This window comes from Helianthus annuus, chromosome 4 (assembly GCF_002127325.2).
Source record: "Helianthus annuus cultivar XRQ/B chromosome 4, HanXRQr2.0-SUNRISE, whole genome shotgun sequence".
Taxonomy (NCBI): domain Eukaryota; kingdom Viridiplantae; phylum Streptophyta; class Magnoliopsida; order Asterales; family Asteraceae; genus Helianthus; species Helianthus annuus.
Window position 1 is genome coordinate 62,425,153 of NC_035436.2, and position 21,440 is coordinate 62,446,592.

At 36.3% G+C, this 21,440-nt stretch overlaps 1 protein-coding gene across 1 annotated transcript; it reads right to left on the reverse strand.

Moving 5' to 3' along the window:
• Positions 1-314: 314 nt before the first annotated feature.
• LOC110936604 (transcription factor VIP1) lies at positions 315-4,300 on the reverse strand. Its single transcript, XM_022179008.2, has 4 exons — positions 3,689-4,300; positions 3,307-3,439; positions 2,459-2,543; positions 315-822 (listed from the first exon to the last, which is right to left on the reverse strand). Exons 1-4 carry the CDS (start codon positions 4,294-4,296, stop codon positions 599-601), a joined length of 1,050 nt encoding a protein of 349 aa, XP_022034700.2. The 5' UTR covers positions 4,297-4,300; the 3' UTR covers positions 315-598.
• Between the last annotated feature and the right edge of the window lie 17,140 nt (positions 4,301-21,440).

Below are 21,440 nucleotides of genomic sequence, written 5' to 3' on the forward strand. Positions count from 1 at the left end.
TTGCATATGTGTAATACAACTTCGGATGAAGTTTTTTAGTTTTCTTATTAAAAGTAGTTTTCTCGTGATATATCCCCTATATGCGTTGAGGATTATGATTACACACCTTACGTTCTTTTTCAACGTTTGAGTAAAAATCTGAATGTCAGCACAAGAATTCAGATAGGATCTTAAGCGTAGCAACAACAATCGACCTTTAGCTTGAACAACTCTCCTTTACATATATATGATTTAAATCATGTCGAAAACACAAGTTATCTTTCTTCTTATTAGACAAAAAATCGTAAAGTGACAGAGTCAGTCGCTGCAGATCGTCAACTTGAATTGTTAGATACCATCTATTCTATAACAATAACATAACCATAAGAGTTGCACAATGAATACAACTCACATAAATAACCGCTTTCAGGAACAAATATAGAAAACCTATATACAGATGCTAAGTTCCACAACCTTTACAAACCCGAACCGTACTAAAACAGCTCCTATTTGCATACGCGTTATTCAAGAACAATCTATACCGATACTAGTATACATTCTCACATCGTGTATTTATCTACAAGATAATATAATTGTACCTTACGCTTGTTTATACTATTTAGTTGAAGTCCATGAAGCTAGGTTTGAGCTGACCCGTATTATTCGAATTAGGCTGTGGCTGTGGCGGCTGAGCATTCAGGTTAGCAAAGTGATGAAGCGATTGTGGGTGTGGAGAGTATGGAGGCGGCAATGATGCGTTGTAGTTCATCCCGTTGAGGAGTGGTGGTTGACCCGCCTCACGTTTAAGACGGTTGACTTCTTCTTTCAGTGCTTCATTCAAAGCTGTAAAACAAAGATGATCTGTCAGAAATATTCTCCAGTTTGATTTTACTACTAGCAAACCGCACATACAAAGAATGTATTTTAGGAACCGAGCTTTCAAAATCAACAGTTAAGAGCCTATGTCATAACTCATAAGTTTTAGTGCATAAAGTAATTATTGTTTCTACCTTTTATATTTGACTTCATAACCATTAATGATTAAATCGTTGAGTCAAAATTAAGCTACACATGTGTTGTTCAGTGTATGATCAAGGACAGCACTGTCTCTTGATCACTTCTTGTAGTGATGTAAACGAGTCGAGCCGCTCATGTGCTACTCAAGAGGCTATTTATCGACGAGCCCGCATGAAGCTCAGCTAGGCACACGAGGCTATTATTTATATTAATATAATAAATTTTATTTTAATATAATAAATATATATTAGCAAATAAAGATAATTGTATATACAATTATAAATAATATATCTAAATAAGATATACTATGTTAGGGAAAGGTTAGAATGAGAACCACCTTGAGTTGTGAGAACCATGGGAACTAGGCCTTCCAAAAGGTTTTTCCAAAAAAAAATTTTCTCAAAAATCTTAAAAAGATATGATTTGTTTCAGCAAAAAAATAAAAAATAAAAAATAAATAAAAAAAAAACGTCGCATACAAAAATTTACATCAGGTGTAAAAAAAATTTTTGTCGCCGTAACAAAATTTACATCAGGGCGTAAACAAAACTTACATCAGGCGTAACTACCGACTCGACAATTTTTTTTTTTGTTTTTTTTACAAATATGTTTATAATATTTTCATCTACGTTTGTACAAAAACAATTGTGGCCCTACTCGCGCGAGAAGTAGGAGTTCTCATGGTTCTCACAACTCGTGGTGCTTCTTAATTGAACTGAAGCCTACTATGTTATATATATACACATATTATTATAGGAGAGGGATCATTAGAAAACTCCTCTTTATGAGAAAACTTTATCTAACCATCACTAAACCCTAAACTCTAAACACTAAGAAATAAACACCAAACCCCAAAAAACTATACTCTAAAAGCTAAACCCTAAAAGCTACTCTCTAAGCTCTAAAAATTAAACCCTAAAACCTAAAAACTAAACCCCATAAATATCAATCGTTTCATAGAGGTTTCTCGAGTATTCTCACAAAGAGTTTTCTCATGATCCTCTCCCTATACTATTATATCAATCGTTTCATAGAGTTTTCTCGAGTAGTCTCACAAAGTTTTCTCATGATCCTCTCCCTATATTATTATAAATGTATACAAAAAATATTTATATATGTATATAAAAAATAATAAAGGAGCTGAGCTTGAATTTTGTTAAGGGATCGGCTCAACCCTAACTGCCTTTATATAAACAGAAAACTAATTTAGGCCAACCCAATTTCTTAACTAATATAAATTTGATATCTTCTTTGTTCCAAATGTTACATCATTTTCTTACTTTTAGTATAGTTAACATCCTGTCATCCTGTGATATTTTATATGATTACTCTGTTTAACTTTAAACAATTTGTATCATTATTTTATTTGGCCGACGAGAATCCATTTTAATGCGGTCAAATCAACCCATTTTAAGAAAACACAGGTGATGGCAATTAGTAAAACAAAAGTAAAAGGAATTACCATCTCTAAGTTGAGCATGTTGTTCCATTGCTTCTAACCTTAGTCTGAGCTCCTTGTTTTCAGTCGTTATGTCACTAGTCTCCCGCTGCACCATATGAAGAGTCATTGTGTGACTTGAGTGCGTTAACTATGCAATACTAGAAAATAAGAATCAAACGAGCAATTGTGATAAAACAAGCCGTAGAAAATACTGTTTGGATGTTGGCAGTTGTATGATCAACTAATCACACCCGCCAGCTTTATAAACCAATATATGCTTGAACTTTAGTCTTTAGTTATGTTATCATTATTGTTACACAATAGTTAAGTGCAAAATAAACCTTTACATTTGACAAACAACAAACTTAAGGTAAGAAATCTAGGGTACGTTAGTACTCACGAATATCACTATTTTCACAGTCATGATCTTAGTTTTTAAAAGCGCGCCTGAGGCGATCCGGAGAACACCTCAGGGCCTCAAGGCAGCGCCTCACGCACATCTACGTCAAAATTAAGGTATGAATTACTAGACAAAAAATATGATATATAAAAGATATACGACAGACAGTGGCAAAGCTTGAGATTTCTGACCGGGGGGGGGGGGGGGGGGGGGGCCAACACGTATATATCCAAAAATCTCTATAGTGGATTTTCGATTTACAACTATCCAAATATATTAATTAGTGTTTTGTCAGTTAAAAACATTCTTAAACATATCTTGCAAGTTTCAAGGACAACAAAGCAAGGCAATCTTGTAAACCAAGACCAAAATCAACACAATTCACATGTTAACATGTCATAATTCATAAATTCAAACACATGAATCTACCAAATTCAAACATCCATCAAAACCAAACATAAACATATACCTGCAGCTTAGTAACCTGCGCAGAGAGCGTAGTGGCTTCCGTCTGCAGCGTCTTCACCTTCTTCTCCAACTCACTCGTGTACCGCATTTTCCGCTCCTTCGACCTCGCTGCAGACTGTCTATTTGCAAGAATCCTACACACCATCCATACAAAAAAAAAACATCATTTAATTCCAAAATTCACATAAATTCACAAAAATTACTTAAATTCACAAAAATCACTTAAATTCACATAACTAAAAATAAATTCACTTAAATTCACACAATTAAAAAAAATTAAAAAAAAATCACTTAAATTCACATAATTAAAAAAAAATTCACTTAAATTCACATAATTAAAAATAAATTCACAAAAATCACTTAAATTCAGAAAAAGCATAAACCTTTTAGCTCTTTTTGGATCAATCAACGAAAGTTCAGCCAACTTATCAGGCGCAAGTGCTTTCTTGGAATTATCAACCAACATCAAAACAGAATCCCCTTCAAACGACGTCGCAGCAGACCCATCCATCGAATTACTATGCCGGTGACGACTCCCACCGTCGCCGGCGGCTGAACCAAACCCTAACTCATCAAAAAAATCAGAATCCATAGAAAGACTCCTGAGATGGTTACCGTACCCTACCGGCTTTCTACCGGCGGGCTCTCTCTCCGACGAGTTTTCAGTAGAGGTTGGTGCCGGAGGGTCGCCGGAGAGGGTAGGGAGGTCGATGCTGGCGAAATTGAAGTCTGCAACGACGTCGTCTAAGAGGATGTCTTCGTCGGCGAAGGGGAGGAAGGTTTCCGATTGGGTCCGGCGATGGTGAGGAGGTCGAGTGGGGGTTTCAGACATCCGATCGAGGTGTTTACGGTCGCCGGAGTGGTATTGGGTGACGGGGAGTGGTTTTCCGGCGAACTTTGGGTCCATTGCTACGCCGGAAGTGAGTAACGCCGGGAAGGGGTTTGTTACGGTTTTTACCAATTGGGGCCCTGATTCATTACCTCCCTTCATTATTTATAACCGCTACAAAGATAATTTTTATTATTAAAAACATAATTAAGTTATAGTTTAGTCACACTTTTTATTATTAAAAACATAATTAAGTTATAGTTTAGTCACACTTTTTATTATTAAAAACATAATTAAGTTATAGTTTAGTCACACTAATTTTCACTCACGTTTCATATTATCTTATGTGTTTAACGTGGGGGGTTTATCATTGGTTATTAACTAGTTGAAATTTGTTCGGTTTTGATACACTCGTTAGAGTAAACCACTCATTAGAGTAAACAAAAAAGAGTTACAAATTTTAATTAAAAATATATTAAAAAGTATCTACGTCATTAAAAACAAAGTTGATAATTGTTATATTGTACGACGATACTATTAACAAAGTAAGTGGGTTGTCCCATATAAGTGGACCAAAACCATATCAATGCTATTGTACAATTGTACAATGATACCTTAGTGCGGTTTTTCTATTTAAATTTTCAATTGTATAATGATACCTTAGTGCGGTTTTTCTATTTAAATTTTCAAGTGTGCTACTTCGTGAATGGACATAAATACTAGTTGCTCATGGAACCAACAAAGTTAAGGCATTGCCTCCTCATGATGTATTATGTTTTTTAGGCAAAACTCACTTTTTTTATTGGAACTGCCATGTCTATGTATGTGGACACACATATTTGAATCTATAAAACGATGTGTGTTAACTTAAATTGGATTGCGCTTAACAGGTTGTATTTTGGACTATTCGAGAGGGTACCTTTATAAAATCCTAATAACTAATCCTTGATGATGTGTCAGTATCAATCATCATGTTGTCTAATTAGTTTTATTCGCAGTCACATCTTGACCGAATATATTGTATTCGATATCGGTTTTGCCCAAGGCAAATAAGAGACCTTTGCATTGTCTAAAATCTTGTCCTTCCTCCGATTGTCGATCACAATGTAGGTTGGGTGAAGGTGTACATATTTTAATCAAACCTAGTTAAATACAAAACGTATAACCTATTTCTTTTGTAATGTCAAGATACAAACCCAAAATACAAAGCTCCAACAAAAATGAGAAACATATAACAACTTATTACATTATTTATATAATACTAATTTGCAAGTTGTTTGTGTATGGTGGTGTTGTATCTCATGCTTAACAAGTGTTATGTGCATGAAGGGTTGTACTCTTATTTTTGGTGGGTTGTACCTACTATTGTTTTTTTTTTCCTTTTTTTTATCTTTAATTTTTACTTCTTACCCTATACTTTTATATCATTTACAATTCATGTAACATCCCCAAAACAGATTCGATAATTAAGCCAAATTAACCGGGGATGAGCGGGTAAAATACCATTAGTCGTAAAAGTTAACCCGATAAACATTAAGATTTAAATAAATAAAAAATAAAAGATGAATACATGTTTTATAAGATAAAGTTATAAAAGGCTCGGGCTATCGGAATTTAATCTAAGTCGAGTTGTAACATCTCTGAATTTAGTAAATGAAATTACGATGTTCACTTAATAACTGGCATGAAGTGTATGACTAGGAATATTAACCTAGTTAACATTTTTAGTTATGGATAATGGTTAAGTGAGCCTTAAACAATCAAAATACATAACAAAACATAGAGGGGCTAAAATTACACTGTTTGATAGTTAAAAATATTAAAGGGGAAGAAAATAAAACGCACAAATACTATGTATGTGTGTGTCGCATATATAGGGGGAGAGAGAGGGAAAACACCTCACAAAACCTAAACCAAAGGAATTTGCAAGATTGAAGGTGCAATTGAGATGAATCCTTGCATGTTTGAAGGATTTAAATCATCTAGTCTAACAAACCTAAGGTATATTGTAATTTCACATGTTGATGGATTTCTATGAAAAAGGGACTTGAATGTGGTAATCTTGATTTGGATATTATTGATATTTAATGCTTTATTTGTTAAGTTTCATACTTACATGTAAGCATAACGTATGGGCATGTATTGCCATGATTTAGCAAATAGAATCGTAAGGTACTGATAACGGGTCATTGTTTTGCCCTGCGCCAGGTATGTGTAATGGGCCATACTTCGATAAAGGCATATGGCCTGACTAAAGATGGTTGGGTCAGAATTGAGTAATAAACCACCTCAAGTGAGGTGTGACTAGCAACTGGGTAAAACGACCCTTAAAGCCGAGAACAAACTAACGATGCGAAATTTTGGTTAAATGAGTTTAAAATAATAGTTCATTGGGAATCTTTATGTCCTTAGGGACCTAATTAAATTTGACGGAATAATGTGCTAACTGCGCCCGTTAGTTTCCACTTAAACTTATAGTTTCCACTTAAACTTATAAGATGCACAATCCAAACCCTTAGACACCAGATGACATATTTTATTTCCAACATCACTTGAAACTTCCAAACGCCCGCCAGATCCACATTTAATTTCCTGAAATACATGTAGTTTGAAAACATCAACAAAAGTTGAGCGAGTTCATGTGTTTTGTATGTCTGCACGAATAAACCTTTGTAATCATTTGTAAGTATGTATGTTTTGTAAACCCGGTATGAAAGCAAACAAGGAAAACAGATCGATTAATGGTTTGCAAGGCCATTAATATGTGTGACGTGATGCAGGAAGGCTCAAACCTAGCAGATTTTGCACCGGGCTTCCGGCAGTAAGACATAGTCACCTCATGGGCCAAACCCCGGTCCACATGGGTGTGGGCTCGCTACACCCAAATAGATCTATCACTCATGTCTCTCGGTCCTACTACGGGGATTAATGGTCTTAAGCATTGTACCCACCACTCACATGATCTAGCAGTACCTTTCCTTAGCTAACCATACCATGTATCAACGTTTGTAAACAATTTGAATCATGTACTTCACCCCCGATGTTATAAAACAGAAAAACAGTTAAAAGAAAAGGGGGACATGAACTCACAATCTTGCGTTCTTCGTATCCGAATGTAACCCAAAGGTGCTACTCGCGTGCACGACTACCTACAACGTACTACAGTCTATTAGACGAGCGGGTCGTGCCTTGACTTAGTATTAATTAGTGTCTTTGAGTTACGTTTCTTTGTGTCCTTAATATTATTCCAAGTTATATAATTATTTGTTAAAACAATAAATATTTTAACTTAAATTATATTTATTTAATTTTTGGAATATTAGTTAAAATAATATATTCTAACTTGACACAATTTATGTATTTGTACCTGCATGACTTCCCAAGGATGGGTGTATTTGTATTCGTATTCTTATCCTTGTATATTTTTGCCAAGTATCGATGTCGTATTCCGGTGTTCAATTTATACGTATGAGAATACGTATTTTTATTATGTTTATTAAGTATCTCATACTTAATTTTTGTATTAACTTTTCCGGAATAATATTTCTAATAAAAATACATCAATATATATTTACAAAATATATATATTAAGAAATATTACATAGAAAAATTACTTGTAATTTTTCCCTTGGCAAAAATATTTATAAATTTCATATAAGTCTCAAAAATAATATATTTTCAAGTTTAATTTGGAATATATATATATATATATATATATATATAAACTTATTTTTCACCCAAAAATAATGTATTTCATGTTTATTCAAGAAAATATATATTTTCTCCCACAAATAATATATCTTCTAATAATTCCAAGAAAAATATATATATTTTTTTACTTACCAAAAATAATATATTTTCTCCTTGTCAAAAATATGATATATTTTGTAATAATTGTAAAAATCATATTTTTGGTTCTTTTGTGTCCAAAATACTAATTACCAAAATATACTTATGAGTTTATTTCCGGAATATTTATGTAAATTATATTCCTTGTTCGGTTTCACCAATATTTTGGGTATAAATTATATATTCATATTCTTGGAATTTTGGTAATATTTTGGATTGTAATTTTTGGTATTTTGATGAGTTATATTATTTCAAGTTCTAAAATAATATAACTAATACACATATTATACAAATAATCACACACATGGTGACATCTAAATATATATTTTCCTAAATACATATTTAGTCACTTTTATTTACAAAAACCAACCTCCAATATTCATAATTTTTGTAACAAACATTATGACAAACTTTATATGAAAATTCATGGTTTAAAATATACTTGTAAATATTTGTTTAAAAATATTTTTCTAAGTGTTAAATTTCTAGAAAGTTTTTGCCATAGTTTCCCCTAAAAATGGAGGTTTCCATGCTTTCAAAGCATATCATTTTCTTTTATAAATCACCACAATCAACAATAACCAAATCAACACTTACCACCTTGCCAAAATCATGTATAAATTACTACTTCATGAACTTGAAAATTTACAAAAAATTGTAGTAACTTACTAGTGTGTTTAGTAAGCTTAGTTACCCTTTATAGTGTGGTTGTTTATTTAAAAACATCATTTTTGAAGAAATTAGATCTACACAACTTGTAAATCATTTTCTAAAAATATTTCTTCTTGGATTTTTCATGTTAAATACATGATCATACACTTGATTAACCACTAAAAATGTGGTTAATTTCTTTAAGAACCAAGTTTATGTAAATCTTATATTTTTAACTTGGCTTCTTGAAAAATCATTCTTAAAATCATAGATCTACAAGACTTATATTTCACTTTGATCTTAATTCTTCAAGAAAAACAATTTATACTTTCATGTTCATGATTTACACATGGATGATTACTTCGATCTTAACATAATCATCCCCTCATCTTGCTAGATTATGTCTTTAATCACTATCTAGCAAGATCATATGATGTTTAACATCATAAACACAATCTAACAACAATCAAATAGCATAACGACACTTAAACAATATGATTTCTTATGATTTTAGTCTTATGTTCAAGTTTCATGTTCAAGATTCATAGTGTTCTTCATGATTAACAACTTGTATCTTCTTTTAACCAACAAAATAAGATGTAAAAATGGATGGAGATGATCTTACTTCTAGCTCAAGGCTAGGGATGATCTCAAGAGGAAGAAGAGGTGGATAAAAGCTTGTGGGAGTGTTCCTTCAACCTCCAAGAGCTCCAAGCTTCCTTGTATGGCTTCTAACACCTTTGAGTATCTATGGATTGGATGGAACTTGAGTGAAAATGATGGATGTATGGGTGTGTGTGTTTGGCCGAGACCAAGGGGAGAGGAAGAGAAGAAGTTCTTGTGGTGTTGATGAAATGAAGTGTTATGTTCTCTAAGGTTTTCTTATAATCCACCACACAAGTTTTATCTCATGGTTTATATGTTATAAAAAGAGAAACACAATCTAATTTAATAAGCAAATAAAATCCACATGTGGGGCCACTATGTTGGCCGATTATAGGTGGGGGCGTCTAGATTAGGGGTTAACTATTAGTTAGTTTATATAGTTGAAAATCAAGTATATTTGTTAGGTTAGTTAGTTACTAGATGTTATATAGTGTGTTATGATGTTCGGGGACCATAACTAGTTTGGTATTGTTAAAACAATGCTTCTAGTGAAAATTTGGTGTTTCGGGTAGTGTCCGGTTGTTCGGTTGGTTACTGGTTCGTTAAGGTGCTAAACTATGAAGTTTAGTGTGCTTTATGTTACCTTTTGTGACAGTTTTGATTCCCGACACTTAGGAAAGTCTTCAGGACCATTTAACCATATTTCTACATGATTTCAAGTTGTTTAAATGCTGAATTTTGCTGATTGTTGCTGAATTCAGCAATTTAAGTGAGTTTCAGGCACTTTCCGGCACTTAAACTATCTCTAGGAAGGCAGTTTTGTGATCCTTACTTTCCTACACAATATACTAGTGTAACTCTTGGTTTCTGGCACATTCTGTGTCTCAATACCATGTCTGTCTATGTACTGAACTCCGTCAGCATTTTTCTGATTTGTCTGATAACTGTGCTAACTGTGTTTCGTGCATCATTTGAGTCTATAAAGTTTGCATGCAATAATCAGAAAGCAATTCAAGTCATTAGTTGTAAATCAGCACAGTCATTAAGTCCTAATTACTGTTTAATAGTTGTACGGATACCTGGAATTTTGACAGTTGTCACAACTAAATACCCCCTCAGTTGAATCTTTACTTGTCCTCAAGCAAAACTCTTTAATATTACTTACACTCCTAAATGGAATGGGTAGGAGAGAAGTTTTTGGGTCTTGTTTGTAGAGTGTCGAGAATCCAAGTTCTTTTTATTTTTGTTTTTATTTTATTTACAATCCTATTCGACATGATTATCTTTTTAAGAAAAAAATATTTTAAGCATAACATATCTTTTAGAATTTCATTTAGCTATATATACATTCACATACCTCACAAGTGATCACTCGACACTCGGCCGAAGATGTATAAGTGAAACGCTCGGTCCCAGTATGGAACTTACTCCTACTATATGCTTGACAAGTAATCAAACCCCCCCCCCCCCCGTTTTAACTTAATCCTTGTAACTATCAGGAGGACTTTGAAATGGTAGGTTTTTAGTTAAGGGTAGGGTAGTTTTATTTAAGAAGTGGCTAAAGGCGTAAAATATCGGTTTTCTTTTGAAAATTTATTTGTGACTTTATGAACTAACTAAGTGCTTATAAGCAATAGATTTGCTTATTTATTTCAAGCAACTAGAGATTTTTTCTTTGATAGAATAAAGTCACATGCTTTTGCATTTTTTCAAAAGAATCGATTTTTACTAAAATAAAAGGTGTAATGATAAAAAGATGGGTTTTGGGTAATGATGTTTTGTGGGTTTTGAAATGAAAGGTTTAGGCTCAAAGGGGTTGACTAAGGGGAGTTTTTGTAGGGAGATAAAAATAGAAAATAAGGTTGAAAAGGAAAAAAAGGTTTAAAATCCTAATGGCTCAATCGTATACTTACTTGGATTAGTCGGTAAGGACCGGGAATGTATTGTCTTGTCAAGTTCTAGATTCGTAGGAACCGTACGAGCTATTCACGCAAGAAATAAAAAATGAGCATTTAGTATGGATATGATATTGGATGCTCGTTAAAGGCTCAAAACTCACTATTTTGTGAGAAAAGGGGTAAAAATGTGAAAGTATATATACAATCAAATTCTAAAAAATTTACATGCCTTTGTATGAAATTTTCTTATGTGGTTCTTTTTATCACGGCGCTATCGGTTGTAAATTGTAAAAACTTGAACTTTTTAGAACTTGATTTTCTAACTTAAACTATAAACAAGACAAAACAAACTAAAAAAATTGAGAAAGATATGGGGTGTTTTAGCGGTTCCAAGTAGAGTTATTTGTAAGGGTTGTTTTAGGACAAACAAGTTCAAGTTATTCAAGTCTAGGCATGAGCAAATGGTATAAAATACCGATCCGATCCGATCCCGATCCCGATACCGATAATCCCGATCCCGACATGTTTCGGTATCGGAAACAGTATCCACATTTTGGTTTTTTCGGTATCGGTACAGTACGGTATCGGTAAAATACCGACTTTTCCCCTCAAAATACCGATACCGTACCGATATCGTACCGAACTGACATGTTTCGGTATCGGTATCGGTATCAAGTATTCATGAAATTTTGGGATCGGGATTATCGGTATCGGGACGGGATCGGTATTTGCTCATCCCTATTCAAGTCCCCCCCCCCACTTAAATTACACATTGTCCTCAACGTGTTCAAAATTGGTTAGATTGGTTAGATTTGATTAAATGTGTAAAACGTGTGTTAAAGACAACAAATTTTTCAATAAACAGGCACTGGACATGGGGCGTGTGTAGGAGCCACGGCCCCGTGTCAAAAGTGCCAGTAACGAAATTTTCCAGAAGACAAACATGGGGGCGTGCCTATAGAACACGACCCCGCGTGAAGGTTCCAGAATCAAAATTATTTCAGCAGACTTAGGGCACGGGGGCATGCTTACCTTACACGGCCCCATGCTGAACGTACTGTTTTGAGGATCTTGAGTCGGGAGTCGTCTGTTTTAATGCATGGGTGCTGTTTCAACGCCCTTTGGCCATTCTCATTGTTTTTGCACACTTTATTTTTATCACACCAAATTCATTCCATTTCATCCATATAAAAAAAGAAAGAGAAAAATTAAAGCCCTAAGATAGATAGATAGATGCTTGGTGGATGCCCTACGATATTTTTATTTAACCCATAGTAGCTTTTCCCTAGATAGATCTATTAATGACTAGTAGAAATTGAGACTAATCTTCGAAATATAAGGGCTTCAAGCTATTATCCGGAAATGCTCTCTCAAAGGTCGTTGAGCATCTCGTCAATCTTTCTTGGTAGGAAGATAAAGGGTTCCTCGTCGACCTTCTCTTGAGGGAGGGATCGGGGTTTATCAGAACCTTAAAGTGAGCATTGATTGGCTCCTCTCCCATCTGGTGGGGTTAATCACCTCATGGGCGATGTTCCAATCATCTTGAGGCAAGATTGGCTCCATCAGGGGCATCATCAAGATGTTCAACCTTTGGTGAAGAAGGTTGATCTCTCTAAAGCTATCTTCCAGGGCCATAGTGAGGTAGTTCACTCGGTCGATTATGACCTCCTCCACCGTGGTCATTTCTTCGATGGATTCTCTCAAACCATACACATACCAAACAAGAATGGCCTCTAGAGAAAGTCTCCTCCCCCTGCGGATATTCCTTGAGCTCGTTGATGATGTGCCGCTTTGTTGGCTCGACATGCTAGTTAAACATGACAAACCGTTAAATATTTTGAATAACAGACAAGTTAAACGGCCATGTGGTTATGAGGCACGACCCTGTGTTGTTTCAACAACATTGATATTTTAGCCCAAGAACCTTTATTTTAAGTTAAACCTGTTTGATTTCTTACATTTCTGAACGTAAATAACTTAAAATAATGTTACAAAATAGTAGATTTGCAAAATTTGGGCTAAGGATCAGGCTTTTAACCTACCAATTGAAGCTTTCAAGCTTCAAGATTCAAGCTTCAATCGATGTTGTTAAAGGAAGAAAAAGAAGAAGAAATGAATAAAAGTGGTAAGACAAGAAGGTTTAAGGAAACCTTTTTAAGCACTTACCTTTCCAGGTATGTGTGGAATATCTGGAAGGATCTTAGTCTTTTAGAAATGGGTCCAAACATTCTTCTCATGGCTGACTTTATAGAAAGTGACAGCACGTTGACACGGCCCCGTGTCCAGGAATCATGGTCCCGTGTTGTAACACCTCGAAAATTTATGTCCAATAATGTATCGACGCGTGTCACGAGCTTTAAAAGTGTAAAAGATGACTTTAGAAGGACTAAAGTTGACAAATAAAGAAACTATGTGAATAGAAGGGTTCAAAGTGTCAACTATGGATAAATGCACCTTAAAATAATCCTACATGATGTTTATACCTTTAAACGAATAAATCATGAATCATACGAACCTACTTGTGAAAGAAAGTGAGGAATTGCAAACTACAAGGGTTAAATGTGTCAACATGTTTAAAGTATACCTCTGAATGACCTTTTAGCAAACCCGAAGCTTTCTAACGATAAATTATGCTCACTAGAATATGTGATAAAAATTTCATAAAGTTTCGTTATCGTATGAGAAAGTTATGATGAAATTCGTATACGAGGGGTTAAAAGCGTCAACATTGAAATTTAAGGCCTTGCGGGTGATCACAAAGTTAACCAAGGACTTAATGGTGTTTGGTAATCCCTTGGAACCCTTAGAAATAAGGTTAGAGGGCCAAAAATGCAAGAACAAGACTTAAAACCACGTTTAAAAGGACCAAGGACCAAAAGTGCAAAACTTGAAACTTGTTTGGCTGGTTCTGGAAGGCCAGGCGGCCCGCGTAAGAGTGCCCTATGGGCTTACGCGGCCCGCGTGAGTAGCACATCGACAGAATTCACCTGCAGCTGCCTGTTAAGGCTGTTAACCGACTTAAAATCTTGTTTTTACATACCAGGGGCTGCCCCAATGGTTTAACATGCAGTAGGGGCACTTGTCTTGATCTGGAAACATCAATAGACCACCTTGGCATGATCCTATGTGAATTAGTTTGCTATATAAGCATCCCTCTAGTTGCAACATTGAACTCATTCATTTGCAAAGTTCACAAGACTCATTTCTGGAGCTTCTCTGATCAGCAACAAGCTTTCTTAAGATCCCTAGTCGTGCTTAGGACTCTTGTAAGCGTCCTTAACCCTTCCTAATTCAGTTTAGCTTAGTTAATTAGCTAAAAGTCAAACCGTCGTAATTCAAGTTTGACTTCGAGATTACTCATAATTTGTCCAGTCAAATCTCGAATTAAAAATACCTATGAGTTGGTAATTATGTGGGTAATAAACCCTTAAAAGGGTACCCTCTGATTCCCACTCTAAGTAGGTTAATTGTCGAGTCAAAGTTAATCCTAAAAAGTCAACAGAAAGCTTATTTTCAAATTAAGGCATAATTAGCAATGTAGAAGCCATGCAACCTGTTTTATCATCAATATAACTTGGCAATTAATGTAAGAACATGTCTGAACATGTTCACCCCGACAATTTTCAGTTTAGGCTCAGTTCGGGACCGAAAGTCGCATAGTTTGACTTCTGCTTTGACTTTCAGTTCTGAGCCGTTTAAGCATAGTTTAGAAATGCCTTAGAGCTTTATTAGGACCAAGTTACCTATAAGTATAACCCTCTCAGATTATACAACTTGGTTCATTAGTTATCCGGTTCATATGCATGTTTCCGTTAATTGCTTAAATATTGACTATTATGCCCTTTTCACCTTAAAATGTGATTTTTGAAAAAGTAAAAGAGTAGAAACCTTCATTACTGATTTAGAAACTTGTCCCTAAAATTTGACATCAGTTTGAGGTCTAGATTAGGAGTTATGCTCATTAGCGTAAATAAGAAGCTTTTTAGTAATTAAATGGCATAATTAGCATATAGCATATCTAAACCCAATTTTTGATATCAAACTTTTTACCCACTGATATAAAATAATATTTTGGGATTTTTGGAGATTTTTATTTATTTTTAGGCTGAGCATAACATAGGGTTCTAAGCTTAATTAGGTTGTTGTCGGTTTTGCCCTTTTGGGCTATAAAATGAGTTTTACAAATCCTTTTGATACCAAACCTTTTTCTACTAATCTAATATGATAAATAAAATGTTTTGAGCCTTCTAGAATAATAAAAATATCAGCTTTCCTTTGAAAACTCGGAAATGGCTCCAAATCGCCTTTTTAAGCGTTTTTAACGCATAGTATGTATTAAAACTATTTTAAACATATAAGGTTTGGTGCCTACTGATATATTCAGTAAATTTTTACATTTTAACAGTAAGCAAAAGTTTTAAACTCAGATTTCCAGTTTTGACCTTTTAGGCTTATGTGAAATTACCAAAATGCCCCTACGGTGCATAGTGTGGTTATAATTAATAAATTTCACATATATATGATACCCTACTGTTATAACTTATTAAATTAAGTATATTTACTGATTAAATCAGACCTGTAACTCAGATTATTATTTAAACTCTTTTATAACCTTTAAAATGACCAAAATGCCCTTACGGGGCATAGTTTGAGTTTAAAATCATTTTGGCCATAATAGAAGATATCTTACTGATGTCACAACATATTTAAGTCATCTTAACTTAGGAAACCTGTATATGACTCATATGTTTACCCGTTATGCATTATTTGCGTTCGGTTTATGTAACTGGTTTGCATAAATTGACCAAAACGGGTCAAACCTTATCATTTTTGTCTCAAAATCCAGAATGTGTTTAGTTTACCCATATTATACAAGTATCCAAACTTGTCGGATCTAAATCACATTCTATTCCGGTCTTCGCTTAATCATGCGTTTGAACCGTATCTTTCTTTAAAACTAACCAGTCTAAGCTTAGGCTAAATTAAAGACCCGTTAGGAATCTAATAGGTTATTATAAACCTTCGTTCCAGAATAGGAGACCCAGTAAAAGCTACGTGCACTTGCTTATTGTGATTATTACTTGCAAAGGTAAATACTTTTAACTAATTTCCCTATACGGGCTTGGGGTACGGTATATAAAATACCGCTTGGTCGGGCATTGAATCTTTAATCGTATGATGGTTAATTTATTGAAATGACCCGTTTAAATTGTTTTGTTTGCTTAAAACCTTTGGGGGGGTTAATGACCATGTCCCGGATATCCTTGGCATCATTCATAGAAATGGCCACGACCTTAGCACACGCGGGTGTAGGCGTACACCCGCCAGTGCATTTATAAATAATAAGGTATAACCGCCGGTTTCGGGAATAACCCGCCGCGGGACTATATCGTGTGGTGTGTCAATTAATCTTTAACCCGGTGTTCAACCCGGGCTACTGAACGTATAAGAAACATGTAATTCTTTTACAAGATTATATACAAATAATTATCCCAAGTTATAAAAATCTTTTGTGCCACGTGCATTCAAATCAAATTTTAAACATTTTCAAAATGAGTCAGTTAAATTGTATTTATCAGTGTAAACTGATGTATTTTCCCAAAAAGGCTAAGTGCAGGTACTAATCGGAATAGGCTGGTCTCTCCTAGCATCAAATAGAAGTCTCGCAAGCTTAGATGCCTAATGTCTGTTGAACAAAGTTTCCTCTTTATTTTTATCTGCCTGTGGATCTGTTTCAACTGTTTATGATACTTAATATTACAATTTTATTCGGTTGAAATATATCTATCTTTTTGCCTCCGCTGTGCATTTATAATTTGTGTTGTTTGACTATGATGATATCAACTACGTCACGATACTCCCCACCGGGCCCACCGGTAATACGAGGGAATATCGGGGTGTGACAGGTTGGTATCAGAGCCAACACTGAGTGAATTAAACACTAGCATTTTGTGTTTAATCTCAGTTACACGAATTGCACATTCCTCGATCCTCGAGTCTAGACAAATAACATAGGACAAATTATGTTTTGTTTTTTTTGTCTTTCATTTTATATATATTCTTGTTGTTATCTTTGTTTATGTTGACATGTTTAACAATGCCGCCACGATTCAGAAGAGGCAGAGGCAAGGCCCCAGTGACGGGCCATGATCACGAGGCCGGACCTTCCCACCGGCGAACGCCATCCATCACCATGAGCACCAGTCCCCAAGAACCTTGGAGGACTTACATTGAACCGGGGAGGCGATCCGTCTCCCTAAGCTCCTCACCATCCTACCTCCACTCCTTTGGGCCACAATCAGAAAATGAGCCCAACAACCCCCAACCTTCATTCATACCTCTTCAGCGATCGAATTCGCACCACTCTTTTGGCGACCCCACTCCTGTTTTTCAGAGCCGTTTCAACCCGGCTAACTACATTCATGAACCCGTGGGTTTTAACCCATTGGGACCAGAGGATCATTTCTCCGGCGATCACGCCATGGATATGGACGAGGATTCTCGTTTGAATGGTATTTTACCCCCTCTGAGCACTCGTCTCCGTACCATCAGCAGCAGCAGGATCCTTCTGAGGATTCTCGTTTGTGGCAGTCACTCCACCGCCACCACCACCTGTACAGCAGCCACCTCCGGAGCCACCGAGGCGACGAAGATCAAACGCACGAATGTCCGGGCAAGGAGGAGTGCGTATCAGCACCCTTCAACCATCAAGTGGCAGTCACTACCCGCCACTCCAAGAAGAACCGCAGATGGGGGACCATCAAATCCCGTCTCAGAAGCAGACTCTGCGCCCGTAGCACCACCGTTAGGTTTTGATAACCCAATTCCTGCATACGCCGGTTCAGCGGCGTATAACCCATTTGAGCAGCCGGCCCACACCAACTACAACTATGCGGAGGTTGATCCATATCAAGCAGTGTGGGACTACAACGCTCTTCACCCTGAAGGCCCTATGGTGGTCCTTGGACCACTGGGTACCCACCTTATGTGTACCAGCACCCGCCACCTCCTCAACCTCTGTATCAGCTGCCGCCACAGCCGCAACTGATCCCGCCAGAACGCCAACAAGAGGTTCTCGATAGATTGGACCGAGTTGAGCGGGAGGTTCAAACAGAGCGCAGAAACAATCGAGGCTTCTTCAAGGGGTTATCAGACCTGATCAAGGGGAAGTCCAAGAGAAGGGATTATTGAAGATCCTTGTTTAAGTTATTTATTTATGTTGTAATCAAGTCCCTACGTGGACTTTTGTTTCTATACTCAGCCCCTGCGTGGGCTTGTCTTTTTGTATTCTGCCCCTGCGTGGGCATATCTTTCTGTTGATCCCTGCGTGGGTATGTTTGTTGTTTAGCCTCTGCGTGGGCATGTTATTTCTTAGAAGTCCCGTTTAGGGCAAAATTTGTACTGTTTGAATTTGTAATGGAATGGTTTAATTTTAATTTTCATATTTGTTGCAAATTATATGCATAAACATAAAACATAAAATAAATGAAAATAGCATTCCTATTATAAGATCTACCATTATAATAAAATGGCAAAAATCTAAAAAAAAAGGACTAGATCTAGCCATGTGTCATCTTGAGACAGGGCCAAGATGGTAGTTCCATAATTAGATTCAGATCCATGTTAACATCTCAATTTAGGATTGTTCTGCGATAAATATTAAAAAAATCTTAAAGGTAAAACCTAGTCTATATGTCATTGCAGACATGGCCAAGATGGTAAAACCTACACAAAAAGATTCCAATTCTTGTTAACATCTGAAAGCATGTTAGCATTTTTGGCAAACTGTGATTCGATAAAATCACATAGGTCATCTTTAAATTGGGATATTTCAATCTCCCTTATTTATATAACCATCCCTTAAGGATGAAGTGCCTACGGGCTATAATTAATGTCCTTTGGGACTAAAGACAGTAGTAGCCTACAACTCCCTGTCTAGAAAAGGTGATGAACTTCGATTCAAACCGTAAATACCTCGATTCTGTAAAAATCTTGGTTTATAAATTAAATCTGTTTGTGTGACTAGGCTTTTTGTGCTATTAATAAATTATAATAAAGGATTGTAATAAAGGTCCTGAATATATAAATAATTAACAAATTAACCAAAATGGTTATTAAAACCATGGTTAATAAATTATAAAATACTATAAAACCTTCTAAATAAACCTTGTCAATTATTTCTTTTATGTAGCAAATAAAGCTACATGACTAGGTCAGAAGAGGTAAACAGTCATCCGGTGGAAAACCATGAAAACACTAAAATACATGTGACTGGAGCAGAACTGCAAGCATTAATAGATAATGCTGTTACAAAAGCTATGGAACGGCAGTATAGTGAATCTAGTGGGACTCGAAGTAGGACCCTATCCACACCGCCCTCTAAATCTGTTCCTAAAACTCATTCTGAAGCCCACAGCAAACCACCCTCTACCCAACCTAAGCCCAAGAAAGAGGATGTTCAACATTTCTCAAACCAGCACAGCATTCCATCTAAGAAAATTGTGCTAAATCAAGAACCACGTGCTAAAGGTTGCACTTATAAATACTTTGTTTCTTCCAAACCCCGGGATTTTACGGGGGAAAAAGGGGCAGTGGATTGTATGACATGGTTGGATGAGATGGACACTGTGGTAGATATCAGTGGTTGTGCTGAAAGGGATATTGTAAAGTTTGTATCTCAGTCTTTCAAGGGCGAGGCCCTAGCCTGGTGGAGATCGTTGATTCAAGCAACCGGGAAGATTCCATTGTACAATCTGACATGGGATCAATTTGTTACTCTCATCAAGGAGAACTACTGCCCTCAGCATGAGGTTGAAAAGATTGAGTCTGATTTCTTATCGTTGGTTATGAAGACCTAGACTGCCAAGCTTACCTTACGAGATTCAACACAATGTCAAGATTGGTTCCTTATCTTGTGACCCCGGAACCCAAAAGAATAGCTCGTTTCATGGGGTTTTTAGCCCCAGAAATTAAGGCAAGCGTGAAGGCCTCTCGGCCAGCTACTTTCAGATCTGCAACTGATATATCTCTGTCCCTCACACTGGACGCGGTCAGGCAGAGATCGCCGAGGAACACGGATGCTGAGAAAAGAAAGCGTGAGGATGACAACTCACAACGTTCGGATAAGAAACACAAGGGAAATTCTGACCACAAAAAGGGTTCTGGATCTAAGAAAGATGGGCATCAGTCAGGTGATAAGCCTAAGTGCAAAGTCTGTAAGAAGCACCACTTCGGAAGGTGTAGATATGAGTCAAAATCCCAGTCACAGCCAAGGGCATGTGGGATTTGTAAGTCAAGTGAACACAAGACTCTAGATTGCAAGAAGCTGAAGGACGCAACGTGTTACAATTGCAACGAGAAAGGGCACATTAAGACAAATTGCCCAAAGTTTGCGAAGAAAGCTGAAGATGGGAAAAAGACCAATGCCAGGGTCTTTCAGATGAACGCACAGGAGGCTATCCAGAATGACAATGTGATAACAGGTACCTTCCTAATTAATGATGTTTATGTGAGAGTGTTATTTGATTCTGGAGCAGATAAGTCTTTTGTAGACAATAAGTTTTGTGAATTGTTGAAATTGCCTGTTAAAACCTTAAGTGTGAAGTATGAAGTTGAATTAGCCGATGGAACCATAGAGACAGCCTCGACTGTATTAGATGGATGTGTCATATCCATTAGGAACCACTCTTTTCCATTGTCCTTACTTCCCTTTAAGTTAGCCGGTTTTGATATAGTAATAGGCATGGATTGGTTATCGCATAACCAAGCACAGATCGTCTGCAATAAGAAGCAAGTGGTGATCAAGACTCTCCGTCTGGTGAGCCACTTACCATTCAGGGAGATACCCAGCATGGACTGCCCGAGCAAGTGTCTATGCTCAAAGCATCCAGATGTCTGAAGAAGGGTTGTGTCATTTATATGGCACAGGTAACTGTTGATGAACAGAAGCCCAAGATTGAAGATATTCCCGTCATTTCTGAATACCCTGAAGTTTTCCCTGAAGAACTACCTGGTTTACCACCAGATAGGCAAGTAGAATTCAAGATTGACATCATCCCTGGAGCAGCACCTGTTGCGAGAGCGCCTTATAGGTTGGCACCAACAGAGATGAAGGAATTGAGGACACAACTAGATGATTTGCTAGCCAAAGGTTTCATTAGGCCTAGTTCGTCTCCTTGGGGAGCGCCAATCCTATTTGTCAAGAAGAAGGATGGTTCGATGCGTTTATGCATCGATTACCGTGAGCTTAATAAGGTTACTATCAAGAATAGGTATCCTTTGCCCAAGATCGACGATCTGTTC